The sequence below is a fragment of the Osmerus eperlanus genome, chromosome 10 (assembly GCF_963692335.1).
Source record: "Osmerus eperlanus chromosome 10, fOsmEpe2.1, whole genome shotgun sequence".
NCBI classification, from domain to species: Eukaryota; Metazoa; Chordata; class Actinopteri; order Osmeriformes; family Osmeridae; genus Osmerus; species Osmerus eperlanus.
Genome location: NC_085027.1, coordinates 2,896,649 through 2,918,403, shown reverse-complemented (window position 1 = coordinate 2,918,403; position 21,755 = coordinate 2,896,649). Strand labels below are relative to the sequence as shown.

The following is a 21,755-nucleotide window of genomic DNA, read 5'->3' as shown; positions in this document are numbered from 1 at the left end:
GGCTGGGGTGGATTATGACGAGCAGATGTGGGATTAGAATGACGCTAGACTGGCTTCCACTGCCCGTGTGTTTTTCTAGAGGTGCTGCTCGATTTAGCGCTCCCTTTTTGCCCACCTCATCTGTTTCTCTCTCCTTCCCTTTACATTTAGTAATTTAGCAGACGCTCTTATCCAGAGCCATTTACAGTAAGTACAGGGACATTCCCCCCGAGGCAAGTAGGATGAAGTGCCTTGCCCAAGGACACAACGTCATTTTGCACGGCCGGGAATCGAACTGGCAACCTTCAGATTACTAGTCCAAATCCCTAACCGCTCAGCCATCTGACCCCCTGGCCCGACCCGATATCCTCTCTCTCTCCTCTCATTTACTCCTCTCTTCTCTCTCTCTCTCTCTCTCTCTCTCTCTCTCTCTCTCTCTCTCTCTCTCTCTCTCTCTCTCTCTCTCTCTCTCTCTCTCTCTCTCTCTCTCTCCTCTATCTCTCTCCTCTGTCTCTCGCTTGTGCACACTCTCTTTACCTCTCTTTTTCCTCTCCTTCCTCCTGTCCCTCTATCCCCGTTCTCTCTCACTGTCCTTCCCTCTCCCTGTGTTTCCCTCCAGGGGAGCAGGGCAGGGTGCTTAGGGTAGGGGAGGTGTGTGTGTGAGTTGGGGGGGGGGGGCACAGTAGCCAGGGTGTGTTTAAACAGCTGTCCCTAGACACAGGCTGAAAGATGACAGGATGTAAGTGGCTCCAGGAAGGTCCTCCGGGGCATAGAAACAGGAAATGGACTGATGTAGGTAGAAACAGGAAGTGCACTGTTGTACTGTAGGTGGGGTGAAACCATCTCTGGTGTGTCAGATAATGGTGCTATGGCAACATCTGTTCCCAAACGCCATAATCACTCCATTCTCCCTTTCACAATAAAGCCTCTAAAAAAACGAATATATTTTTTACCCTGAATGTATGAACGTCCGGATCTAATGGTATTATTGTCCAGTATTTTTGGAGGGAGATGAACTCAGGTGGTGATGATAATGGCCCAGCAGGGTAGATGTTCCCCTGTATCCCAGGATGCATCTCTCTGTGTCAACATCTCTCAGGCCAGAGGAAGCCTGCTGATCAGGACTATTAGTCCATTACAGAAACATCACAGAGACCAGCGAGTCGACACCCCCCCCCTCTGTGGTGCTGGCTGTTATCTGAGGGTTATATCAGGGTTGGGGTCAGTGTGTGAACGGGCCCCCGACTCCACTTCCCGGGGCCTGGGTGTGTTTGTCCTCCATCTTTCACTCCAACGTGCAGACTGAGTGCGTTGCGTTCAGTGCCGGGGTTGGATCTGTGGGCGGAGTTCCCTGTGAACTTTCACAGATTTGAATCCATTAGATCCTGGCTGCCGATAGCAGCAGAGCCGAGCTTTCAGTGTCAATCACTCCTCTGACCTGAGACAGCAGGGCTCCAAGGAACCCCAAACTCAGACGAGGAACCATTTAGATACGAATCAGGAGTCATGGAATTTTGCCCATGTGGCAGGCGAGCGAGCCGATTTAGCCTTGCGTGTTATCAACGATGTCATTATTTATTCACAGTTCGGCCTGTGTTTATTATTCAGTAGTGGATTCATTACAGCTGGAATGTAGTTATCTTTTCACGTCTTTCTGGTAAATTTAGTTTCTGTAGTTTATTATTATTTGAGGCCGGACTCTCCTAGCCACCTCTCTGTTTCCTTCCTGACCAGGAACAAGAGCTGTTTCATGTGTGGGTTTATTAAGTTTCATTTTGCTCTTTACATTTGGTATTAACTTGTTAACCTGTAGAGTCTCCTGGCTGCTCTCCAGTACCCTTGTAGGGTTTACATGTCCTGAAGGAACAGCTCACACACAGCTGCTTGTAATTGCAATGATACAGATAAAGCCCCTGAATCAATGTAACACGTGAACGTGTTTCTTCAGGAACGGGGCGGCCCTGGAGAATAGCAAACTAATGTTCAAATAAGATCTAATGTGCGACATGTGGAGGAGGGTCACTGGGAGAGGCGTGGTGAGGTTCAGCAGTGCTGTGTTCTGCAAGCGCTGTACTGGATGTCTGTCTCTTGTCTGAAGTCCTGGTATTGACTGGAAAGGTCCCGGACGTTTGGTGGTGGGCTGGTTCTTCTCAGAGAAGGTGTCGCTGACTGTCCAGCTCGGGGTCGAAGTCGGCTCTTCTTCCTCTGGAAGTGAGAGACGTGAAGAGACACACCTCTGGTTCCGGTCACCTTCTCACCCCCCCCAGCATGCTGTGATCCTCTGCCTGAGCTTGTGGGTGTGTATGTGAGTCAGGTGGCTGAGCGGTGAGGGAGTCGGGCTAGTGATCCGAAGGTTGCCAGTTCGATTCCCGGTCATGCCAACTGACGTTGTGTCCTTGGGCAAGGCACTTCACCCTACTTGCCTCGGGGGAATGTCCCTGTACTTACTGTAAGTCGCTCTGGTGTGTGTGTTGGTTCAGTGTGTGAATGCTGGTCCATGTGTGTGAGATAGATTCAAAGAGAGGTCCTATAGCTTGGGTCTGGGGATGTGATTGAGAGCAAAGGAAAGACAATTGAAGTAGAGAGAGTTGAGGGACAGAGAGAGAGTTGAGAGAGGGAGAAAGAGAGTTCAGGGAGAGCGAGTTGAGAGAGATTGAGGGAGAGAGACAGTTGAGGGACAGGGAGAGCGAGTTGAGAGAAATTGAGGGAGAGAGACATTTGAGGGACAGAGAGAGAGGGAGAGAGAGTTGAGAGAGTGGAAGGAGAAGAACAGGTCAGTGGGGCCTGAAAGGCTCTTTCATAGACATAGACAGTGTGGCCACTCTACTCTCCTCTCCTCTACTCACCTTTCTGACACCAACAGCACAGACAACCTCTCCCTCATTGGACAACACCAACACACTCCATTTACCCTCTGGAGCCCTGCGATGTTTGTGTGGTGATTGAAAGAGGAAATGTTATTTTCGAAACAGAGAAAGCAGCAATGCCGACAGCCTCCAGACCCTCATCTCCTCTCAGCCTCCAGACCCTCATCTCCTCTCAGCCTCCAGACCCTCATCTCCTCTCAGCCTCCAGACCCTCATCTCCTATTAGCCTCCAGACCCTTATCTCCTCTCAGCCTCCAGGCCATCTGCTCCTCCTCAACCTCAGCATGTCTAAACAGCAGGCCCAGATAAGATGCTCCTGCAAGCCCCTTGGTGGCTGGAGCCAAACACACTCCTGTGTAGTGTCTTTCTAGGGTGCTTGAATCTCTCTCCAGACCTCTTGCTGACAATCAGACAGCTTATAAGTGCCTCCTCTCCTCAAGTGGTTGTTAATTGAGTCAGGAAGTGCGCTCTGTTTATTTGACTTGGGAGCGTATGGATGTGAATGCAGATACGTGAACAAACTCTCTCCTCGCATATACATGCCTCCCCTTTCTTAGCTCTCCATAAAATATACGACCCAACTAATACTGCATGTTTATGTTGTGATGTATTTTATAAACAGAATGTCTAACTGTATACCTGAGTCAGAGAATAACCTTCATGGGAATCCTCCCTGATCCTACTTTCGAATTATTTATTTATTCTTGATCCCTAACCCCCCCACCTCCTGCAGCAGGATCGTTGAGGAGCTTGGGGAGGTGTCCTCATAGAGGGCCCTGCCCTTTGATGTCTTCATTAGAGACACGAGCAGCTGCTGTGAAAGACACCATCTTGGCTCGTACACACACACACACACACACACACACACACACACACACACACACACACACCCACACACACTCGTTAGCAGGACAAGGGACCTGCACCTGTGTGTTATCCGTACAATATTAAATATGAGTGTTTGGGCTGTGTTACGACAGTGTTTATTTATCTTCTTCATGTTCAGACATCTGGGGTTTAGGTGTCGCGGCTCCAGCAGATGGAGGTGAGTTTAGTGGGCTCTGGTGTGGAGTGGTGGGGCTGAGGGTCACACATGGGCTCTGTTTAGTCTGGCTGAAGGGCCGCTGGGTCAGGTGAGAGTGTGTATGTGTGTGTGTGTGTGTGTGTATGTGTGTGTGTCTGGAGAAAAGATCAGTGGAAGATCACTTGGGAACCTTGCTTGTGAGCTGGTGTCTCCCATCCATGCCACACACAAGCACACACACACACAGACTGACACACACACACATACAGGCACATACACAGACACACACTAGTCTAATACATTACGACCTGCCTCTCATAGAGACAGCTCTGATTCCTTCCATAGCAAGATGATAATCCTGTCTGTCAGGAGGCTGATGTGTGTGTGTGTGTGTTTGCTGGTGAGTCAGGAGGGGTTGAATGTCACTGATGAAAGCTTGCGGGTCCTTGGGGAGACAGCCAGAGCAGGGCTTGTGTGTCTGGCTCTAAGTGCTTCTAAAAGCCTTAAACACCACTCAGAGTATTCCTGGTCCTGGGTCAGGCCTCCTTCTCTCCACACACACCAATGCCTTCATTAGGGAGTGATAGGGGCTCTCTAAACCCTTCCACGTCCCCAGAACTCTGATAGATCCGCTAATCTAGTCCCTGGCAGACTTCGGGAAGGTTGGTTTGTGTCCTTTGGTGACTGGCAGTCCTTTATTCACCACGTCTGGTGTTGTTGTCTCTATGTTCAGCTCGGATTATTAGTTAATTTATCCTCATTGGAGAAGTAGTGGCAGTTGTTTAAAAAAGTGTCAAAGAAACAAAACTAAACTAAATGTCTTGTGAATCAATACACAGCTGATCCATTGGGATTGTTTGCGAAAATGTGTTTGTGTCTGCACAATAATGAGGCTGTTACCCAGAATGTAGATTACAAGGGTAGCTTTCCTCTTCAGATTTATAGCCTGTTATGGAGGTCTGTGGGAGTAGCCTTAAGCACCAGATACGTGGACCAGGGTGTGAACACAGAAGAATTGTTGTGTTGCTTTGCAAACAAACATCCAACCTCATCCATGGTCCTGTGTGTGTCCTGGCTTCCCAGGGGGAGGACAACCCGTCCCAGAGTGCCGTGTTCCTGCCAGAATTTGCCCTCTCACCACAGGGAAGCTTCCTGGAAGACACCACTGGAGAGCAGTTCCTCACCTACAGATATGATGATCTGGTGAGTACACACACACACACACACACACACACACACACACACACACACACACAGATCCACACATACTCACACACACAGACTCAGACACTCACACATACACACACGCACATATTATAGGTGGTATACCATATACCATATGTCAGCTACTGTACCTAACAGAGTCCAGACAAGGCGTGACTGCTGTCAGTATGGTTCACTGATGCTCTTTTCTTTGAGGAGTGAATTACTTTCGAATGTTCAACACAGTATCTTGTTGTGCATTCAGAGCAATGTGCTATATTTACCCAGGCCCACCACACAAAACCTCTCTCTTTCACTGTTTCTCACTCTGTTTTCCTTCCCCCCCTCTCCCACTTTCACAGCAGTGGTGTCTCCACAGTACACCTCTCTTTCTCTCGTTACCTGTCTCTTTCATGCATGTACACACACACACACACACACACACTCACACAGAAACACACGTACACACAGACACACACACACACACACACAAACACAGAAACACATGTACACACACACACACACACACACACACAGAAACACATGTACACACACACACAGAAACACATGTACACACGCACACACACCTCTCAGAATAGGTCTGGAACAGTGAGTGGCGTGTGGGATTGAGAGAAACGAATGTGGTGTTTTGGGGGTTTTGGACAATAAATGAAAACCAGCTGACATGTCGAGAGAGCAACAATTTATAAGGTTTAGAAAAACAACTTTTATTCACTGTACTGTACGTGAGACAAAGTATTGGGTTGAATCACACACAATACAACCATTCTTCTCTCTGCATCTTCTGAAATATGGAAAAAAAATCTTGGTTTGATTCAATAATGCTGTACACTGCAGCTGAGTGGTCCACCTGGCACCTGCCTATAGCTAATATGCTCCAGTTTGGAGCATGAGCCACATAAATCACATTAAAAGTAAAAAACATCTTGTTTTGAAATCCCCGCAGCTGACAAATATCATACAAATGATCCTTAACCAAATGCAGAAACATGTTTGGATGATTACGTTACGGATTCAAAACCAAGATCTGCCAGGAACCTCAAAGTTATTTTGCAGCGCTGGGGTCTAGAACTATGTATTTTTCAAGGACAAAACGAAGAATAGAATTGTCTTGGAGCATGGCTCGTTGAATAGCGTTGAAAGATTACGTTCTATTTGTCTGTGAATTTCAGAAATGCAGTAAAAAGTCTGAGAGTGTGCTGGTTGAAGAACGAAGGTAGAAACGGGACAGAACGTCTGTACCATCTTTATAAGAACACAGGAATGGAGGTCTCACGTTAAACACTTTCACTAGGAACCCTTCTCCAGAGATGGGCCCTCATGAAACGCATAACAGGCCTTTCAATGGCTTCAGCAGAACTACTACGTTGAATTTGGAGTCGGTAATTTGTGTGTAATTATGTATGTATTGCAAAGCATACTTTCCACACTTGGTAGACTTTGTTGCAGTCACCTAGTCTCGTACCCCCATGACAACACTACCCCAGAGTAGACTACCCTGGGGAAGGAGCTGGTAGCTTGGTAGTCTACCCTGGGGAAGGAGCTGGTAGCCTGGTAGTCTACCCTGGGGAAGGAGCTGGTAGCTTGGTAGTCTACCCTGGGGAGGGAGCTTGTAGTCTGGTAGTCTACCCTGGGGAGGGAGCTTGTAGTCTGGTAGTCTACCCTGGGGAAGGAGCTGGTAGCTTGGTAGTCTACCCTGGGGAAGTAGCTGCTAGTCTGCTAGTCTACCCTGGGGAAGGAGCTGGTAGCCTGGTAGTCTAAGAAGCTGTTCCCACCATATATCTCCCCTCAGCCCATCCTCTCAGATGTCCAGCATGAGGCGTGTTTGGGAGGAGGCTCAGAGCTGTGATTTAGGACAGCGATGTGTTTGACTCTTGTTGTGGGTTTCCTGCTCTACTGGATGTGTGCCTAAAACCTCGAGGAAGTGGATGAGAAGAATGTGTAGCTAAGCCAGACACTGTCTGGCCTCTGGGATCCTGTCCAGATGGCATAGGAGCACCACAGTGGGAACATCAGGGCTCACAGGTTCAAGTCCTCCATGGTTGTCTGGCTTAGTCCTGGGCAGTAACCACAGTGTGTGCCGACTGGGAGGCTGGTTGTACACTTGATCCTGACATTGGAACGTTCCAGAGATCAGGACCCCTCAGAGCTCCAGGCACGCTGACGGCGCTGCCACTGGGAAGGATGGAATCTTGTAAAAACGAGCAGGAGTTTGGGGGCTGGGGGGCTGGAGCTGGGGCTGGGGCTGGTGCTGGTGCTGGTGCTGGGGATGGGGCTGGGGCTGGGGCTGGTGCTGGGGCTGGTGCTGGGGATGGGGCTGGTGCTGGGGCTGGTGCTGGTGCTGGGGCTGGTGCTGGTGCTGGGGCTGGTGCTGGTGCTGGGGCTGGTGCTGGTGCTCGGGCTGGTGCTGGGGCTGGGGCTGTTTGTTTGTTTGTTTATTTGCATTTATACAATGATTAAAACAATATAAAGATACAAAAGAAGAGGAAAAAAAAACATGCAGGTGGGGCCAGAAACCTATGTGGTTTTTCGTGGGCCCCACCCCAGAAACTTATTAGTCAATATTATACATTAATCAAACTAAACTAAATTTTCCAAGATAAACAAATGAAATAAGTTGGGGCTGGGGCTGGGGCTGGGGCTTGCGGTTGGGTGAGATGGGGGGGATTCAGCAGGGGCTCCCTGGTTTGTTCTTGCAGAGGCCTGTAGACTCAGGGCTCCACAGCTCTGAGACCAGCTCTGTTCCTGGAGATGACAGAGGTCTTTCTCTGTCCCAGGAATAGACCATGACCAAGGCTCCAGGCACGTCTGCATGTCTGAATAAGTCTGACTAAGACACAGCTCCTCACTGTTGTAAACATCTCTCTCTCCCCACTCTCTCTCACCCTCTCTCTCCCTACTCTCTCTCACCCTCTCTCTCCCCACTCTCTCTCACCCTCTCTCACCCCACTCTCTCACCCTCTCTCTCCCCACTCTCTCTCACCCTCTCTCACCCCACTCTCTCACCCTCTCTCTCCCCACTCTCTCTCACCCTCTCTTTCCCTCCCCCCTCTCTTACTCAATCTTTCTCTCTCCTGCTTTCTATATCTCTCTCCCACTGGCGCTCTCCCTTTCTCTCTCTTTCTTGCACCCCCGCTTTCTCTCTCGCTTAGTGTAGTCAGTGTCTGTTTTATCTTTGTCTTGGTGATGGCTGATTGGAGTCAGGTGGCTGAGCGGTTAGGGAGTCGGGCTAGTAATCTGAAGGTTACCGTTTCGATTCCCGGCTCTGCCAAATGACGTTGTGTCCTCAGGCAAGGCACTTCACCCTACTTGCCTCTGGGGGGAATGCCTGTACTTACTGTAAGTCGCTCAGGATAAGAGCGTCTGCTAAATGACTAAATGTAATGTAAATGTAATGATTGACATATCCACAGCCAGTGGCCCAGTTTCCTGTTCACCATGTTCAAGACGCTCCCGTCCCGCCTCCTCAACACGGCCAGACCAGACAGACCTGAAACACTCCGTTTGAATCAGATTGCAATGTTTAAATACATTGGCATGTGGGGAGTTAGTGCAATAACTAAACTCAGAAAAAGAAAACCCTCTTCAAACACATTATTGTATTTATACAGAATGAGCCTGCCAATATAATACCACTGCTGGCCATTTTTAAGAACCAAGTTATTTGTTTGGGGAATATGTCGAAGTCGTAATGTTGAACCTGTGAGTTACACTTGGAGGCTAGTGTTTCTGTGAGTCTCTGAGGTCTTGCTACAAAAGGAGCCCCCTGCTACAGAAAGACATAAATCTACCTCCCCTTATCTGGAGTTCCTATTCAGCAAGGCTGCGCTATGTCCTCCCCTCTCTCTCTGCCTCCTCTCTCTCATCTTTCTCTCCCTCTCTCTCTCTCTCTCTCTCTCTCTCTCTCTCTCTCTCTCTCTCTCTCTCTCTCTCTCTCTCTCTCTCTCTCTCTCTCTCTCTCTCTCTCTCTCTCTCTCTCTCTCTCTCTCTCTCTCTCTCTCTTTCTCTCCCTCTCTCTCTCTCTCTCTCTCTCTCTCTCTCTCTCTCTCCCTCTCTCTCTCTCTCTCTCCCTCTCCCTCTCTGTCTGTCTGATCCACAAAGCCTCCCTGGACCCGCCGAGCCAAAAGCAGAATGAGGAAAAACAAGTGCTTCTCAGCTATCTCTGTATCTACCCAAGGAGACGGGCTGGTACTGGGATGGAGAAGCATCTGTGTGTGTGTGTGTGTGTGTGTGTACGTGTGTGTGTGTGTGTGTATGTGTGTGTGTGATGCTCACTGGCATTGCTGTGCTTGTGTATGCCACCCCACTGCTGGCATATTGATTTATGGTGATGACATTACAACCTCACACTACCAGATGAGCTCCAATCCATTCGATTGGATTTTCTGTGTGTGTGTCGTCAGCATTTTATCAGGCTTTTTAATTCCTTCTAACGCACCCAGATGACTAATATGACCTGGTCCAACTGATGCTGAAGTTGAAGTGTTTATTACTGACATGAAGGATTTTTGTACCTAGACATAATTACCATCTATACGCCTGTCTGTCTCCAATAGTAAGTGCTCCGTTTTACAGTCTACATGTACCTTCGGCTGAACCACACAATGTCCAAGGATCTGTTAGGGCTCTATAAAAGGGCACAGATTTTCATAGCGCTGTCATAGCAACAAGCACTGGGCAACTGGAATACTGATGTAACGTTGTTGATCCCTCCCTACCGCCCAGTAGCTGTTCCTCCTCTGTCAGTCAATCATGCTAAACACTGCTCACTTAATCAGTCGCTCTCAGACTGGAGTAGGTCTGGTGGAGTAGGCCCGGCAGAATACAGTAGAACAGAGTACTGTAGACCAGAGGAGGAGATGGTAGAGGAGGTAGGAGGTGGGAGGTGGTAGAGGAGGTGGGAGGGGCTGGTAGAGGAGGTGGGAGGTGGTAGAGGAGGTGGGAGGGGCTGGTAGAGGAGGTGGGAGGGGCTGGTAGAGGAGGTGGGAGGTGGTAGAGGAGGTGGGAGGTGGTAGAGGAGGTGGTAGAGGAGGTGGGAGGTGGTAGAGGAGGTGGTAGAGGAGGTGGGAGGTGGTAGAGGAGGTGGGAGGGGCTGGTAGAGGAGGTGGGAGGGGCTGGTAGAGGAGGTGGGAGGTGGTAGAGGAGGTGGGAGGGGCTGGTAGAGGAGGTGGGAGGTGGTAGAGGAGGTGGGAGGGGCTGGTAGAGGACGTGGTAGAGGAGGTGGGAAGGGCTGGTAGAGGAGGTGGTAGAGGAGGTGGTAGAGGACGTGGTAGAGGAGGTGGGAGGTGGTAGAGGAGGTGGTAGAGGAGGTGGGAGGGGCTGGTAGAGGACGTGGTAGAGGAGGTGGGAGGGGCTGGTAGAGGAGGTGGGAGGTGGTAGAGGAGGTGGTAGAGGAGGTGGGAGGGGCTGGTAGAGGACGTGGTAGAGGAGGTGGGAGGGGCTGGTAGAGGAGGTGGGAGGTGGTAGAGGGGCTGGTAGAGGAGGTGGGAGGGGCTGGTAGAGGACGTGGTAGAGGAGGTGGGAGGGGCTGGTAGAGGACGTGGTAGAGGAGGTGGGAGGGGCTGGTAGAGGAGGTGGGAGGTGGTAGAGGAGGTGGGAGGTGGTAGAGGAGGTGGTAGAGGAGGTGGGAGGTGGTAGAGGAGGTGGTAGAGGAGGTGGGAGGTGGTAGAGGAGGTGGTAGAGGAGGTGGGAGGGGCTGGTAGAGGAGGTGGTAGAGGAGGTGGGAGGGGCTGGTAGAGGAGGTGGGAGGTGGTAGAGGAGGTGGTAGAGGAGGTGGGAGGGGCTGGTAGAGGACGTGGTAGAGGAGGTGGGAGGGGCTGGTAGAGGAGGTGGGAGGTGGTAGAGGAGGTGGTAGAGGAGGTGGTAGAGGAGGTGGGAGGGGCTGGTAGAGGAGGTGGGAGGTGGTAGAGGAGGTGGGAGGGGCTGGTAGAGGAGGTGGGAGGTGGTAGAGGAGGTGGGAGGGGCTGGTAGAGGAGGTGGGAGGTGGTAGAGGAGGTGGTAGAGGAGGTGGGAGGTGGTAGAGGAGGTGGGAGGTGGTAGAGGAGGTGGGAGGGGCTGGTAGAGGACGTGGTAGAGGAGGTGGGAGGGGCTGGTAGAGGACGTGGTAGAGGAGGTGGGAGGGGCTGGTAGAGGAGGTGGGAGGTGGTAGAGGAGGTGGGAGGTGGTAGAGGAGGTGGTAGAGGAGGTGGGAGGTGGTAGAGGAGGTGGTAGAGGAGGTGGGAGGGGCTGGTAGAGGAGGTGGTAGAGGAGGTGGGAGGGGCTGGTAGAGGAGGTGGGAGGTGGTAGAGGAGGTGGTAGAGGAGGTGGGAGGGGCTGGTAGAGGACGTGGTAGAGGAGGTGGGAGGGGCTGGTAGAGGAGGTGGGAGGTGGTAGAGGAGGTGGTAGAGGAGGTGGTAGAGGAGGTGGGAGGGGCTGGTAGAGGAGGTGGGAGGTGGTAGAGGAGGTGGGAGGGGCTGGTAGAGGAGGTGGGAGGTGGTAGAGGAGGTGGGAGGGGCTGGTAGAGGATGTGGGAGGTGGTAGAGGAGGTGGGAGGGGCTGGTAGAGGAGGTGGGAGGTGGTAGAGGAGGTGGGAGGGGCTGGTAGAGGAGGTGGGAGGTGGTAGAGGAGGTGGGAGGGGCTGGTAGAGGAGGTGGGAGGTGGTAGAGGAGGTGGTAGAGGAGGTGGGAGGTGGTAGAGGAGGTGGGAGGGGCTGGTAGAGGAGGTGGGAGGTGGTAGAGGAGGTGGGAGGGGCTGGTAGAGGAGGTGGGAGGTGGTAGAGGAGGTGGGAGGGGCTGGTAGAGGAGGTGGGAGGTGGTAGAGGAGGTGGTAGAGGAGGTGGTAGAGGAGGTGGGAGGTGGTAGAGGAGGTGGGAGGGGCTGGTAGAGGAGGTGGGAGGTGGTAGAGGACGTGGTAGAGGAGGTGGGAGGGGCTGGTAGTGCCCCCGACATCCCAGCAATCACCCTGAAAATCCCTTCCTGGACGATGGTAATGCACAGAGTTCAGAGCGGTTCACTTCTCTGCTGTCAGAAATATGACCCTGCTTTACTGGTGCTGTAGCTTGTTTTGTTGTACTGGGAGATGTTTGTTTCTCTGCTCCTCCTCAATGGCCCTGCTCTCTCTACCTCCCTTTCTTTCTGTCTTTCCTCTCACCCATTCTCTCTCACATACAACATTTATACAGCAGTTCTTCAAAGGCCCACCAGCAGTGATGCAGAGTTCACAGTAGTCTTGATAACAGAACAGTTTCACACCTCCTCCAGAAAGTCATGAGCTGTTCCTCTTCTGTTCTAACTGTTGTTGTGACCTGGTTTCTGAAGGCGTATTTTCTTGTGTCCTGGTTTCTGAAGGCAAATCTTCTTGAAAGTTCTGTTGATAGAGGCACCAAGTGTTCCTGATAGCCGTTACTCCTAGCTCCGAATCTAGCTCCTAATTCCTACTCTAGCTCCTAGCTCCTAGCTCTTGGCTCCTGACTCCTACTCTAACTCCTAGCTCCTACTGTAGCTCCTACTCTAGCTCCTAGCTCCTAGCTCTTGACTCCTGACTCCTACTCTAACTCCTAGCTCCTACTGTAGCTCCTACTCTAGCTCCTAGCTCCTAGCTCTTGACTCCTGACTCCTACTCTAACTCCTAGCTCCTACTGTAGCTCCTAGGTACTAGCTCCTGGCTCCTAGGACCTGGCTTCTAGTTCCTGGCTCCCATAGCTCTGAGCTCAGCTGTCTCCCAGCCCTCTGGGCGGTCTCCACTGCCTCTGATTCCTCAGTACTCTCTATATCCTGGCCTGATCCACTCTGAAGGGAAGTTTCAGTAGCATACGTTACACTCAGGTAAATTCCCATTTGACTAATCTTGGGAATGAGCTAATGCCTGATATTAGTAACCTGACACACACACACACTTAAACACATACATGCGCTCTCTCTCTCGCTCTCTCTCTCTACCTCTTTCGTTCTCTCACACACACTCATTCACTCGTGCAGACATTAGCCACGGGTGTGTTGTTTTACCAGTGTGGTGCCCCTGGGAGGACTCCGGTCACAATGCCGTCTGTGTCCGGGCTGAGAGCCCAGCCTGCGAGCTGCAGGCCTGGATCAGTCAGCCTGACGACCTGCCATGTCTCATCTAGGACTGACTTCCTCCCCTCTGCTATGGGAGCTGACACTAGCCACCACGCTCACAGCTCTGCTACCACCTATTATGCTAATGGCCTCGGCTCATGCTGGGTGCCCTTAAGGCTCCTCTCTTCCTCCAGCCTTTAACCAGTGAGATGTGTTATGATGCTGTTAAGCCAACTGTCTCCAACTGGCATTGTGTTCTATTCTCAGTGTAGAAGTGCCTGTGTGTGTGTGTGTGTGTTATGGTTTGTGTACGCCGGTGCAAAAATATGTGAACACTAATGTTCATCACCTTGCCATGCACTCCTTCATGGCAGAGTGCAGACATATAAATTGCTGTGTTTTCCCCGTGCAGTGTGTTTCCGTGCAGTGTGTTTCCGTGCAGTGTGTTTCCGTGCAGTGTGTTTCCGTGCAGTGTGTTTCCGTGCAGTGTGTTTCCGTGCAGTGTGTTTCCGTGCAGTGTGTTTCCGTGCAGTGTGTTTCCGTGCAGTGTTTCCGTGCAGTGTGTTTCCGTGCAGTGTTTCCGTGCAGTGTGTTTCCGTGCAGTGTGTTTCCGTGCAGTGTTTCCGTGCAGTGTGTTTCCGTGCAGTGTTTCCGTGCAGTGTGTTTCCGTGCAGTGTTTCCGTGCAGTGTGTTTCCGTGCAGTGTGTTTCCGTGCAGTGTTTCCGTGCAGTGTGTTTCCGTGCAGTGTTTCCGTGCAGTGTGTTTCCGTGCAGTGTTTCCGTGCAGTGTGTTTCCGTGCAGTGTGTTTCCGTGCAGTGTGTTTCTGTGCAGTGTTTTTCAGTCATAACTTGTACATCTGGTCTCAGTGCTTCAGTGGTTGAGTTAACGCTGCAAATCCATGAACAAGACAAGAAATGGACCTTACACACACACAGACACACACACAGACACACACACAGACACACACACAGACACACACACAGACACACACACAGACACACACACAGACACACACACAGACACACACACAGACACACACACAGTACCAAAGGCTGTGATACCATTCAACCTATGAATCACCTGGTCTGTATTTCAGTGTGAACATGTAGTCGAGCACGTCACAATGTTGACATGCATGCAGAGGATCTGTGAGACATACACACACACTCATACACACACACTCATACACACACACTCATACACACACACTCATACACACACACTCATACACACACCTAAGACATGTTTCTGTAAGTTGAGAGGCCTTCATTATTTACATTTGCTCCCTCCATGGGGCCTGCATTAGAAGGATCTGTATTATTAGGGCTAGAATTATTATGAGCAGAAATGAGCGTAAATTATGTCACATTTTCTTTCCGCCTCCATTCATCAGTCCAGTGTTATTTTAACATTAACCTGCTGGATAATAACAGGATATTATTGCAGGGCTCTAAGTGGTTTGTTTGAAGCTGACCTCAGGCTAAACAGCCTGTTGGAGGGAGCGTGAGAATGATGATCACTAACATTAACCAACTGGCACACGGTCAGGAAGTTAAACAGCGACACTTGTGGTGTGTGTTTGTTTTCCCTCGTCTGATGATTCTTATTTATGTACAGTACTGTGCTAAAAGTCTTAGGCACCCAAGATGTTTTTTACACAAATATTGCCTTCAATATTTTTGGGGGAGGGTTATGTATTTGAAAAGTATGAAAGTGCAATGTTGAGAGATTTAGTTTGAGTCTTTTTCTCATTTCTCAATGCATTTTGCATTACTTTTTGTGCCGAAGACTTTTGCACAGTACTGTATACGCAAGGTCTAGACTTGGCTGCAGGCTATCAGACAAGCTGGTCCTCTGGTGTCGGACAGGGAGAATCAGAGTAAATAGTGATGAGAGGGAGAGAGGGAAAGAGAGGTAGAGATGAGAGAGAGAGAGACAGGAGAGAGAGATTAGAGAGAGAGAGAGAGAGAGAGAGAGAGAGGAGAGAGAGAGAGAGGAGAGAGAGGAGGCATGGAGAGAGGAGAGAGGAGGGAGAGAGAGAGAGAGAGAGAGAGAGAGAGAGAGAGAGAGAGAGAGAGAAGAGAGAGAGAGAGAGAGAGAGAGAGAGAGAGAGAGAGAGAGGAGGGAGAGAGGAGAGAGGAGAGAGAGAGCATTGTAGGTTGAGGAGGGAGCTAAGCAGCTCAGAGCCCTGGACAGTGACAGCATGGATGTCCAGGACAGGTCTGTCTGAGGTTCCTTCCTCCTAACGAACACCCAGAGCTGCCAGACACAGGGATGTGTGGACAGGCTTTAACGTACACGTTTGCACACTTACCATGTCTGTGTGTATGCATGAACAAATGTGTGTTTGTGCATGTGTGCTTGTACCTGCTTTAAGAATGAAGGATCCAGCTTTGTGAGCTCGAGGGACAGTGGTGTCCGGCAGGAGACAGGATAAAGACTTTCTTGTGAAACTTTCCCGCTGCTGAGATTCTTAAAATAGGGCCGTTTAGAAAAACTCCTGACATTTTGCAGAGATCTTGTTATATCCTGTCAGACTGCCTCGTTTTAGGGACAAGGGCGGCATAAATTGCCTTCCAGGGAACTCAACAAAGACATCTAACACAAGCGCAATCTAATGCAATGAAACGTCATGTGGAAGTCCTCTTATTTCAATCAGATGAGAAAGGTTCTTGCCTCAGGGCACACAATGGGACCCTGTCAGCCTGATGAGTGACTCAGCCGCTGGGATCTAATGGGCCCGCGCTGGAGGGCCCGCGCTGGAGGCTGGAGGCCTGTGCTGGAGGTTGGAGGCCTGCGCCGGAGGCTAGAGGCCTGTGCTGGAGGTTGGAGGCCTGTGCTGGAGGCTGGAGGCCTGTGCTGGAGGCTGGAGGCCTGTGCTGGAGGCTAGAGGCCTGCGCCAGAGGCTGGAGGCCTGGATCCAACCCTCCGTAAAAACAGGAGGGATGGATGGTGTAATAACATGCTGTAGCAGGGAGACTCATAACCCTCTCCTACTTCTCACCTGTCATGAATCACGTCGCTGTGATGGTTTTACAAGTGCAGGGGAGGGATAGAGCGTTAGAGGGGAGGAGGGAGAGAGAGAGGAGGAAGAGAAAGATGGAGAGAGACAAGGAGAGAGAGGAAGAGATGCATCATATAATCACACCTTTCCTCTCAGTAGACTAATTAGGTTGGTAACGGTTGAAACTGTTAATTTGGCTTTTCTCTAAATACAGCCTTGAACGCAAACCAGACTGTCTGCTGAGAAGGAGAGGAGACAGGAGGGAGAATGACACAGAGGGAGGGAGAAAGAGAGAGAGGGAGAAAGGGATCAAAAGAAGAAAGGGAGGGAGAAAAAGAGAGAGGTGAGGAAAGGGAGAGTGTGAGAAAGGCGGAGAGTTTAGGAGGACCGAGTGAGGAGTAAGAGGAGAAGGCAGTTTGGCTTGAGCAGCAGTGAAGAAGACAAGGTTGTTCATTGTGCAGTCTCTCTCTCCTGTCTCTCTCTCCCTCTCTCTCTCTCTCTCTCTCTCTCTCTCTCTCTCCCACTCTCTCCCACTCTCTCCCTCCCTCCCTCTCCTCTCTCTCTCTCTCTCTCTCTCTCTCTCTCTCTCTCTCTCTCTCTCTCTCTCTCTCTCTCTCTCTCTCTCTCTCTCTCTCTCTCTCTCTCTCTCTCCCACTCTCTCTCCCACTCTCTCTCCCACTCTCTCTCTCTCCTGTCTCTCTCCCTCTCTCTCTCTCCTCTCTCTCTCTCTCTCTCTCTCTCTCTCTCTCTCTCTCTCTCTCTCTCTGTCTCTCTCTCTCTCTCTCTCTCTCTCTCTCTCTCTCTCTCTCACACACTCTCTATCTTACTGCCTCCCTCTCTGTCCTTCTCTCTCTGTCCATCTCTTTGTCTCTCTGTTTCTCCCTCTTCCTTCCTTCAGCGAGCTCTTCGTTTTGTTCTACTGTTCCACAAATCCATCCTTCTACTCAGTGCTGTCGTGTACATCATTAACATGAGTTGTGTTGAATGGCACAGCAACAGAAGTGGATAGTCTGCCTTTGGCAAAGAACAAAGCAGTGAGGAGGGGCTTGACTGCTCTGTCACTCGTGTTGAGCGAGTGCGTGTTCAGTCACATCCAGACTATAGATGCACAGTGTAGGATAGTTTGTTATAGGGGAAATGTCACATATATGCTGGTTGTTAGGTCTGACAGACAGGCTTGTATAAAAGAATGACCTAATTCTTACTCTGGCTTCTACAGCTAGAACACATAATAACAGCAGTCCCATTGATCAAGATTAGACCCTGTCAGTGACTCCTCTTTCTGTCTCCTAGCTCTTTCTCTTCTCTTTTCTCCTCCCCCTCTCCCTCTTGACCCCGGGTCAGGGCACCAGTCACTTAGCTTATCCAGAACACAACAGGCCAATGAATTCAAAGTGGTCCCTTCCACTTTTTCTCGGCTATGGGCCAGGGAAACCCTGCCGTAACCACGGTTACCTCGCTGTGATCCTGTGATTTGGGAGGTTGTGGTGGGATTTCAGCCCCACACTCTCACACCACACACACACACACACACTTTCTCTCACACACACACACTCACACACACCCACACATCAGTCAGTAAGTTTTATTATTAGGGGTGTGAATAGATCAGCGTAAAGTGTTTGGAACAGAAAGGAACCACGCATAGATTTTCCACTGTGTTGCCTCCTCCTGGGACCAGAGGCCGGGGGCTTTTGTGTGACGGCTGGTCCCACAGGGCTCGGTGGGCTCCAGCTTTGTCTCCTCTCGTCCTCGGCTCCCTGGCCCTGCATTCAACAAGTCACACAAAAACCCGTCCCCAGGATTGGAATCGTAATGGTTTGTAAACGCTGCAGGAAGAGAACAGAGGGAGACTCAGTGGAGTTGTGCCACCGTGCGTGTGTTCTGCCTGCCTCTGCAGGGCCTCACTGTCTGCCTCTGCAGGGCCTCACTGCCTGCCTCTGCAGGGCCTCACTGTCTGCCTCTGCAGGGCCTCACTGTCTGCCTCTGCAGGGCCTCACTGCCTGCCTCTGCAGGGCCTCACTGCCTGCCTCTGCAGGGCCTCACTGTCTGCCTCTGCAGGGCCTCACTGCCTGCCTCTGCAGGGCCTCACTGTCTGCCTCTGCAGGGCCTCACTGCCTGCCTCTGCAGGGCCTCACTGTCTGCCTCTGCAGGGCCTCACTGCCTGCCTCTGCAGGGCCTCACTGCCTGCCTCTGCAGGGCCTCACTGCCTGCCTCTGCAGGGCCTCACTGCCTGCCTCTGCATGGCCTCACTGCCTGCCTCTGCAGGCCTCACTGCCTGCCTCTGCAGGGCCTCACTGCCTGCCTCTGCAGGGCCTCACTGTCTGGCCTCTGCAGGTGGGGATCTCTCTCTCTCTCCCTCTCTCTCTCCCTCTCTCTATCTCTCTCTGTCCCTCTCTCTATTTCTCTCTCCCTCTTTATCTCTCTCTCTCTCACTCACTCTCTATCTTACTGCCTCCCTCTCTGTCCTTCTCTCTCTGTCCATCTCTTTGTCTCTCTGTTTCTCCCTCTTCCTTCCTTCATCCCTCTCTCTCGCTTGTCCCCATCTTCCAACCTGTAATTGAAGACTGATCGAGTCCACATCTTATCCCCTTGGCCTTTCTCCCAAAGTGACAAAGTGACTTTGAGTTTGGAACATCACCAGCTTTCTCTCTCACACACATGCACATGCACACACACACACACACACACACACACACACACACATACATACAAACACACACAAACACACACACACTCAGTATTTGCTCTGCTGGTGAAAGAGGGTGTGCGTGAATAGCCATCGGGGATAGGAATAGCCCCGTCTGTAGTTGAATGTCACACTAAGTGTGTCCGTTTTTGTGTGTGTGTGCGCGCGTGTGTGTGTGGAAAGTAACTTCATTAGGGACACTTTTAGATGAAAGAGCCAGGGGCCACAGCTGCCCCTCTCAGGTAATTTACACACCCCTGGGGGGCTCTGCCCAGGCTTTTAATAAACATGTTATTCTCTATTCAGACACACTCTCACGCACACACACACAAACACACACACACTAACGCACACACAATCCTCTTGTCTCCTGTGCCTGGATGTTCACATGGTAAAAACCTTTAGGATGTCATGAGGAGGTACAGGTGCACCCATGGAGGTGAGATGAGAGTGAGAGGACCAGTACCAGCAGAGGACAGGGGTCCTGTACTACCAGTACCACTTTTCTCTGCTGGTACTGGACCTCTCCCCTCCTCTCCTGGTACTGGACCTCTCTCTCCTCCTCTCCTGGTACTGGACCTCTCTCCTCCTCTGCTGTTACTGGACCTCTCTCCTCCTCTGCTGGTACTGGACCTCTCTCCTCCTCTCCTGGTAATGGACCTCTCTCCTCCTCTCCTGGTACTGGACCTCTCTCCTCCTCTCCTGGTACTGGACCTCTCTCCTCCTCTGCTGGTACTGGACCTCTCTCCTCCTCTCCTGTTACTGGACCTCTCTCCCCTCCTCTCCTGGTACTGGACCTCTCTCCTCCTCTGCTGTTACTGGACCTCTCTCCTCCTCTGCTGGTACTGGACCTCTCTCCTCCTCTCCTGGTAATGGACCTCTCCCCCCTCCTCTCCTGGTAATGGACCTCTCTCCTCCTCTGCTGTTACTGGACCTCTCTCCTCCTCTCCTGGTACTGGACCTCTCTCCTCCTATGCTGGTACTGGACCTCTCTCCCCTCCTCTCCTGGTACTGGACCTCTCTCCTCCTATGCTGGTACTGGACCTCTCCCCCCTCCTCTCCTGGTAATGGACCTCTCTCCTCCTCTGCTGTTACTGGACCTCTCTCCTCCTCTCCTGGTACTGGACCTCTCTCCTCCTATGCTGGTACTGGACCTCTCCCCCCTCCTCTCCTGGTACTGGACCTCTCTCCTCCTATGCTGGTACTGGACCTCTCTCCCCTCCTCTCCTGGTACTGGACCTCTCTCCTCCTATGCTGGTACTGGACCTCTCCCCCCTCCTCTCCTGGTAATGGACCTCTCTCCTCCTCTGCTGGTACTGGACCTCTCTCCTCCTCTGCTGTTACTGGACCTCTCTCCACCTCTGCTGGTACTGGACCTCTCTCCCCTCCTCTCCTGGTACTGGACCTCTCTCCTCCTCTCCTGGTACTGGACCTCTCTCCTCCTCTGCTGTTACTGGACCTCTCTCCACCTCTGCTGGTACTGGACCTCTCTCTCCTCCTCTCCTGGTACTGGACCTCTCTCCTCCTCTCCTGGTACTGGACCTCTCCCCCTCCTCTCCTGGTACTGGACCTCTCCCCTCCTCTCCTGGTACTGGACCTCTCTCCTCCTGTGCTGGTACTGGACCTCTCTCTCCTCCTCTCCTGGTACTGGACCTCTCCCCTCCTCTCCTGGTACTGGACCTCTCTCTCCTCCTGTGCTGGTACTGGACCTCTCTCTCCTCCTATGCTGGTACTGGACCTCTCTCTCCTCCTCTCCTGGTACTGGACCTCTCCCCTCCTCTCCTGGTACTGGACCTCTCTCTCCTCCTGTGCTGGTACTGGACCTCTCTCTCCTCCTATGCTGGTACTGGACCTCTCTCTCCTCCTCTCCTGGTACTGGACCTCTCCCCCCTCCTCTCCTGGTACTGGACCTCTCTCTCCTCCTCTCCTGGTACTGGACCTCTCCCCCCTCCTCTCCTGGTACTGGACCTCTCTCCTCCTATGCTGGTACTGGACCTCTCTCTCCTCCTCTCCTGGTACTGGACCTCTCTCTCCTCCTCTCCTGGTACTGGACCTCTCCCCCCTCCTCTCCTGGTACTGGACCTCTCCCCTCCTCTCCTGGTACTGGACCTCTCCCCTCCTCTCCTGGTACTGGACCTCTCTCTCCTCCTGTGCTGGTACTGGACCTCTCTCTCCTCCTGTGCTGGTACTGGACCTCTCCCCTCCTCTCCTGGTACTGGACCTCTCTCTCCTCCTCTCCTGGTACTGGACCTCTCTCTCCTCCTGTGCTGGTACTGGACCTCCCTCTCCTCCTGTGCTGGTACTGGACCTCTCTCCTCCTGTGCTGGTACTGGACCTCTCTCTCCTCCTGTGCTGGTACTGGACCTCTCTCCTCCTATGCTGGTACTGGACCTCTCTCTCCACCTCTCCTGGTACTGGACCTCTCTCTCCTCCTCTCCTGGTACTGGACCTCTCTCCTCCTGTGCTGGTACTGGACCTCTCTCTCCTCCTGTGCTGGTACTGGACCTCTCTCTCCTCCTCTCCTGGTACTGGACCTCTCTCTCCTCCTATGCTGGTACTGGACCTCTCTCCTCCTGTGCTGGTACTGGACCTCTCTCTCCTCCTGTGCTGGTACTGGACCTCTCTCTCCTCCTGTGCTGGTACTGGACCTCTCTCCTCCTATGCTGGTACTGGACCTCTCTCCTCCTGTGCTGGTACTGGACCTCTCTCTCCTCCTGTGCTGGTACTGGACCTCTCTCCTCCTCTGCTGTTACTGGACCTCTCTCCTCCTCTCCTGGTACTGGACCTCTCTCTCCTCCTCTGCTGGTACTGGACCTCTCCCCTCTTCTCCTGGTACTGGACCCGAAGGTTCTGAGTGCTGAGCTGATGTCTGTTTTATGGGTCAGCTGATGATGTTCTGGTGTGCAGTAACAGAGGATATGATGGTGGATCTGTT

The 21,755-nt window shown here is 51.9% G+C and overlaps 1 protein-coding gene across 2 annotated transcripts in view; it reads left to right on the top strand.

Annotated features, from left to right (window-relative positions):
* Positions 1–21,755, top strand: part of adamtsl3 (ADAMTS-like 3) — an 87,085-nt gene that overhangs the window by 3,203 nt on the left and 62,127 nt on the right. For both annotated transcript variants that reach the window (XM_062471588.1, XM_062471590.1), the window contains exon 3: positions 4,954–5,073. In XM_062471588.1, the coding sequence (XP_062327572.1) occupies positions 4,954–5,073 (120 nt within the window). The remainder of the gene's footprint in view (positions 1–4,953; positions 5,074–21,755) is intronic.